Source organism: Corvus moneduloides, chromosome 1, assembly GCF_009650955.1.
Source record: "Corvus moneduloides isolate bCorMon1 chromosome 1, bCorMon1.pri, whole genome shotgun sequence".
Classification (NCBI taxonomy): domain Eukaryota; kingdom Metazoa; phylum Chordata; class Aves; order Passeriformes; family Corvidae; genus Corvus; species Corvus moneduloides.
This window is the reverse complement of record NC_045476.1, coordinates 68,380,999-68,387,638: the sequence shown is the minus strand read 5'-3', so window position 1 is coordinate 68,387,638 and position 6,640 is coordinate 68,380,999. Positions and strand designations below refer to the sequence as shown.

At 51.2% G+C, this 6,640-nt stretch overlaps 1 protein-coding gene across 2 annotated transcripts; it reads left to right on the top strand.

The window, feature by feature from the left end:
• The first annotated feature begins 544 nt into the window (after positions 1-544).
• ID4 (inhibitor of DNA binding 4, HLH protein) lies at positions 545-3,868 on the top strand. Of its 2 annotated transcripts, none has more exons than XM_032114443.1 (3): positions 545-1,245; positions 1,897-1,955; positions 2,394-3,868. In XM_032114443.1, exons 1-2 carry the CDS (start codon positions 847-849, stop codon positions 1,939-1,941), a joined length of 444 nt encoding a protein of 147 aa, XP_031970334.1. In that variant the 5' UTR covers positions 545-846; the 3' UTR covers positions 1,942-1,955; positions 2,394-3,868. The 2 variants fall into 2 exon arrangements, with proteins under 2 accessions (XP_031970334.1, XP_031970345.1); XM_032114454.1 differs by having other exon boundaries at positions 547-1,252.
• The last annotated feature ends 2,772 nt before the right edge of the window (positions 3,869-6,640 follow it).

Below are 6,640 nucleotides of genomic sequence, written 5' to 3'. Positions count from 1 at the left end.
GTCCCCAAGTCCCTCAAAAATGTGTAAAGCCGGAATGAGTCTCCTACACCGAGAGGATAAAAACGCGCTCCACGACCCGAGGAGATGCGAACCCTCCCGGGAAAGGGGATGGGGGGGATGGGAGTGCGGGTGCAGCCGCGTTCGTTCGGGTCGGGCGGCGGGGAGCGGCGCCGGTCGCGCAGCGCTGCGCTCCGGACCGCGGGGACGGCGCCGGGAGCCGCTGCGCGGCCGGTCCCGCCCGCATTCCCGCAGTCCTTCCTCCCCGGGACCGCCTCCTCCTCCTCCGCCACCGCCGCCTCCTCCTCCCGGGGGGGTCAGCGCGAGCCGCCCGCCCCTCCAGCAGAGCCGCCGCCCCCCCGGCCCCGCCGCCATTGGCCGCCGCCGCGCTCCGGGGGGGGCGGCGCGCCCTGATTGGCTGCGGCGCGGCCCCGCGGCGCCCCCCCGCTCCCGCGCCGCGCTCGCCTGGCCCCGCCGCGGCGGCGCCCCCGCCTCCCCCCGGCGCCGCCCGCCCCGCCCGCGCCCCGCGGTATATAGGGGACGGCGCGGCCAGCGGCGGCGGCAGAGGCGGTCGTGATTGTGGCTGGTCGGCTGCCGAGCGCGAGCTTTTCATTTTAAGAAAAAAATTTTTTTTTTGGAGCGGGGTGGGTTTGTGGTGCCGCTGTTGTCGCGCGGCTCCGCGAGCGCCTCTCGTTACATCCCCGGGGCGGCCGCCGTTCACGCCATCGAGGCGCTGCGGCCGCGCTCCGCTCCCGTTGCGGGCGGTGCGTGCGCGGCTTCTCGAGGTCGCAGCGGCAGCAGCAGGCGGCGGTGGTGGATCGGGAGGTTTCCCTCCCTCCTTGCGGCACCATGAAAGCCGTGAGCCCCGTCCGGCACCCTAGTCGCAAGGCGCAGCCCGGCGTGGCGGGCGGCGGCGGGGGGCACCCGGCCCTGCGGTGCCTGGCCGAGCACAGTGGCTGCAAGGGGGGCCCGCCGTCGGGCGAGGAGCCGGCGGCGCTGTGCCTGCAGTGCGATATGAATGACTGTTACAGCCGGCTGAGGAAGCTGGTGCCCACCATCCCGCCCAACAAGAGGGTCAGCAAAGTGGAGATCCTGCAGCACGTCATCGACTATATCCTCGACCTGCAGCTGGCTCTGGAGACGCACCCAGCGCTGCTCCGGCAGCAGCCGCCGCCGCCCGCTCTGCACCCAGGCAGCTGTCCCGTGGGCACTCCCAGGACCCCGCTGACAGCCCTTAACACTGACCCGGTAAGAGGTGCGTGACACATGAGCGCGGGGAGCGGGATGCGGAGCGGTGTGGCGCGATGGTCAGCGCCGGCCGCCGTGGGAGCGCCCCGGTGATGCGCCGCCACTCTCGACCCCGTGGTTCTGCCGAGAAGCCTTAGTTACCGAAGGGGACGGGGCGGACGGCCGCAGGAACGCCCCGGCGGTGCGCGGTGGGTGCCCGCATCCCCTCGGTGCGGGCAGGCAGCCGCACGGTGTCTACCGTGTAATTACAGCCTCTCGAGGGAGTAGCTGTAGCGGCGTGTTTGCACACACGGGGACAGGCGCGCTGTTCCTGCGCTTTCCAGCCTCCGCGCCGTGTAGCGAGTGTGAGGGGCTGTGGGGGCTGTGCACATGGAACGCAGCGTGCTTTGGGGGGGCGGGAATCGGGGAGCGGCTCCCTTGTGCGGGACCCCCCGCAGCCCGGCGGCACGGGAAGCGGCTTGCCCCGGCACCCCGCGCCCCCGGGTCTTCCCGCAGCGCTGCGGCCACCGCCTTCGTTCCGTCCCCCTGGGGGGCTTCCCTGAGCGCTCCCGACGGAGCTATGGTAGTGCCTGGGTACGCGGAGGAGGGGGGGGGGGGTCTCAGTGTGGTTTCTCCCCAGTTGTTAATTTGCCGTGTTTGGTTGCTGCGCAGGCAGGCTCTGTTAACAAGCCGGGGGACAGCATCCTCTGCCGCTGACCGCCGCTCCCCAGGTGAGTGCCGGGCGGGCACGGGGCCGCGGGCGGGGGGAGCGCAGCCCTCCGCGGCGCAGCGCCCGGGCTCGGTGGGGCCGCACCGCATCCTGCGGGAAGCCTGCCGGAGGGGGACCAGAGCCCGGCGAGAAATACTTGCAGAAGGCTTTGGGGTTTTATTTTTAATTACGGGGTGGTTATTTTATTTTCTCTAATTACCGGGTGGTTGAGGTTTTTTTCACCCCCCCCAAACACCCCCCCTCCCCCCGGAGCGCCTCTGGCTGCGGCGTGCAGCTGCGCATCCCTCCCTCCGCCTGGCCCAGCCTGGGAGCTGCGGTTGTTGTTTGACCTGGTTTGTTTTGGGTTGTTGATCAAGCATGTCTTGTGTTTTGTTGGTGGCGCCAGTCGGTCTGGAGCGGAGCGGTTCACACACCCCCTCTATTCATTCCTCTCCCACAGGTGTGCGGCGGCGCCGCGCCGCGCAGAGGCAACGCGGGGGGCGGGCGGCGGCGGCGGGGGGGGCCCGGCCCTGCCTCGCCGCACCGGAGGAAGGAGCCATCCAAACCCCCGAGCAGTTCCCATGCTTCACCCCGGCAGAGCCAAGCCTTTTCACCATTTTGCACGTCCGTAGCGGTCCCCTCCCCTCCCCCCCCCAGCTCCCCGTGTCCTTTCCCCCCTTCACCCCCCCGGTTCCGTCTCTTCTCGTCGTTCCCGGCCAGCTGTGAGCGGCGGCGTGTCCCACGGTGGCAGCGGGAAAAGTTGCGACTCTGCCCCGGGATAGAGGACCGAGCCTAAACCAGACTGTAGAAACTTGTAACTCTTTAAGGGACCGAGCAGCCGAATCTTGAAGCTTTACTAATCTACCAGAGCATTTGTAGATATATTTGACATCTATTGTTTAAAATAGATGGATTTTATTGGGGCCCAGGGAACTTTCTTCTCCCTGCAGGAATGTTACATATTGTATAGACAAATGAGTGACATTTCATACTGTGTATATATAGAGATGTTCTATAAGTGTGAGAAAAGTATATGCTTTAATAGACTACTGTAATTATAAAATATTTTTAATTAAATATTTTTTTGTAAATATTATAAAGGTGTGTATGTTTTTTTTAATCTGTGGGAATATCTCTTTAGAAAGCGGCAGCTCAAGTATGGAGCTGCTAATATGGAAATACCTTGAATGTTTAGGACTTTTTGTCCCCAAATGTCCTTTAGACTCGAAAGTTGCAGCTATAGCTAGTGGTCCTGCATGATTGCATGAGATGTCTAATTGCAAATAAACTTGTTTGGAGTCCATACAACGTGTTTTCCTCAATCTAGACTTAAAAATGTTTGTAAGTGTATTATACATTGAGACTACACTTTTGTCATTTAGGCACAGGGGTTTTTAGCGCATTCTATAAAAGTAGCAGTAAGATGTAGTGTTTTTTACTGAGAATAGAAAAGCAAACTCTATCTAGTTTTTTTGCATTATGGGGGCAATGCTTTAGATCGCTAATCAGCTTTTTTTTTGAATCTGCTGTTGAATTAGATGAATAAATTTGTTTGGGAACTTCATTTAGCACCAAACGGTTTTATTGAAAATATGTGTTCCTACAGCTTATTAATTGCTTAAAAACTGAAAACAGTTCTCTGCTTGCAACCAAAGGGCAAACCATTGACAAAAACAGTTGCTGTTTCCTTCGTCCAAAGAGTATTAATAGTGAACTGCAGAAAGGCACATGGGCAAAGTCATTATGATCAGTGATGTAAATTCATCTTAAAATGAACTTAAGTAGACCAAAAATCGGATAACTGCGTCAAGATTATTTTTCTAGTACAAAATGATTTACATTTCACTGCAGCTATGTTACAGTTAAAATCCTGTTTAATCTTTGTGATGTGTAACTACTACATGTGAACATTAAACTAGATTTACCTGTCTTTAACTGTGATTCTTCAGCTTATTTCTTGAATCCTCTGAATTTGCACATTCTCTTCACTATTTGTATATAGCATTTGACGGGTGAATTATTTTTACAGCAAGCTCTTGTACAATCAAGTCCTGCTGGCTGTAAACTTGTGTCCAGGCTCAGTGAAAGATCCTCATCTTGTGTGATCAGTAGCCTGCGCACTAGTGAAATGGGATTTTCAGAGTGGGAGAATTAAGTAGGATTTAATTGGGCGCTTTGTAAATAGCTAGCCAACTGTGTGTGTAACATGGTCTGTTTGACTAAAAAAGAGGATTTGTTTCAGATTATACAAGTGTCAAAAGTACTATAGCCCAAGGGAGGACTTCTATTAAGTATTTATAAGGAAATTAACAATGGGGGTCCATAGGTATTGGCTACAGTGATAGTGTCAACAAGATGAAGGCTTTCTTTATCAAAATAATTGCGTAAAGATCAAATCAAGAAGTGGCTAACACATCTGCAAACACAAGGCCTCCTGTCACTGCAAATGCTTTAAAGGCACAGGCATTTTACAGGCTGAGCCAGGAGATCAGGGATGGGGAGTGGGTCTTCCTGCATTGTATTCCCCCCGCTCTTCTGTTGCAATTTTAGTAATTTACTGAGCAAAATACATGTTCTTGTAAAACTAAGTCACAAACCTCTCATCCTGAGTCTCCCAACTACTTTGGTGACAGTAAAAATGCTATCAATAGGATTTTTACTGCACTTCGGGAATTTTTCTGTTGTGTTAAGAAACATCTTTTTCCAATGGATCATTTTAAATTTACATTCATTTTCTTTGTTTATCCTATTAATATTTGTAGTGTTCTGCTTACTTCAGCTTGTGCAGCTCAGATTATTTTGTATACACTTTTTCAGTAACATTGGTTCTCAGTACGCTCATTTGTTTCTATCCACTGTTGCCAAATTATCGTATTCCATTACAAAGGAAAGGAAGCAAGCAAAAGATGCTGTCCTAAAATATAAAACTATCCTGTAGAGTTTCTAAATATCAAAGCTGACATATCCTGGGAGAGCTGGTAAGTTACTGAGCTACTCTTCAAGGAAGAACCTACCAAACCCTGGATTGTTTCAGGTCAGGGCAATCTCCCGTTGAGTGTAGCAGCTTAAGGATTTGGGTTTGCTTTTTGAAAAACTTGTGGTGCAACAAGTTAGGACCTTTAGAAAATGAAGTCTAATTAAAAAGCTGTGAAATTTTTTCCTGTTATATGTAGTATTTTTTGGAAATGTGAAAGCCTGCGTAAACGAAAACTCTTACCAGATCGCTATAGATGCTGGTCTTTACTTATTCCTTATGCTAAGTATAAAACTTGAAAGGAATATCTAAACACTTGCTTCCTAATGCCTGGAATCAGTACAGTCCTAAATGCAGCCATAATTATTTTTTGTTTTTCAAAGTCTAGAGTCTTTCATCATACTGTAATCCTGTATCTTGTTTAAGTCATGTTTTCCATATAGCAAAAGGCGTAAATGTTTGAACAAAGGCAAATTAAAAGGACTCTTTCTGCTAATGCCTTGAATTTTCTCTTAGTCACAAAAGCATTCCTTAAAAGGAGCTTTTTGATTGCGTGATGAGAGTTGTGGTGAGGCTGCCAGATTAGGAATTAGGATACCAAATTCTGTTCCCAGCTCTGCTACTGAGGCTCTTTTGTGACCTTGAGCAAGTCACCGGCTGTCCAACAAACTTCCAGTTTTCCAATTGTACCGGTGGCAACATGTACTTATCTTTATAGAAGCAAGGAGATGAAACAGGTAAAATGCATTCCTGTTTTGCCACCTTTCTTATGTGGAGCGAGTTTTGGGTAAGAAAGGAAGCATGGGGAAAGCTGGGGTGATTACCAGAAAAGCCTTCCTAAGGAGGAGCTGGTTGGGAAATACACTGCAAGTAGAGGTTGTGAGGAGCCTCTTTTCATGGGACACTGAAATTGTAAAGGACTAGAAAATGGTCTCTAGGAGGAATAAATGAAGGAGCCAGGTATTTTCCGTCCCTAACTCGAATGCTGTCTGCAGAGCACAGCAATGAACACTGCTAATGCTGCACGTCTGTTTCGGTGAGCTCCGGCGTGGAGGTCCCAATCCTTGCAGGTGCTGAGGCTCCCCTCTGAAATTTCCAAGTGACAGGAAAGTTTCATTCCATGTAAAAGCCAAATGCCAGCTCCTGTGGCATTTTTTCTGCTGTTTCACATGGGAATTATATTTATTTTCACTTTCCGTAGTGTTCCTTTTAAACAGTTGCGTTTTCAGCCACAAGCGAAATGGTCATAAGGAATGCCATAGCTGTCCTGCTGGTCGTTCCGAGAGTTAATGAATAAACCATGTATAGGATAAACAGGTTTATGCAAATGCAGAGCTGAACTTTACTATTATTTGTATTTTCAAGGCTTTTATAGCCTTAGAAGTCACATTTCTGTAAAACCTTTGCAGTTGGAAAGAAGAAACCATGGTACAAGTAATTCAAGTAATTGTTTTAGATGCAACACAATTTACTGGTTTCTCCAGTAGTAAGGTTTGCAGTACTGAATAGCGTGCTTCCAAAACATTATTGAAAACGTTCTGCTCTCCAGTCCCAGAACATGTGATGTGAAAACACTGGCTAAATATATTCCCCCATACAACTGCTTGCTTTCCTGCATTAGAAAATCCACCCTTTACTCTCATTCCTGGGTAAGAGAAAACTTGCATGCTCTGCCTACCGGTAGAGCCTGCTTTCCCAAATGTCCAAAGCAGGCATGCACGCACCAGCCCTTG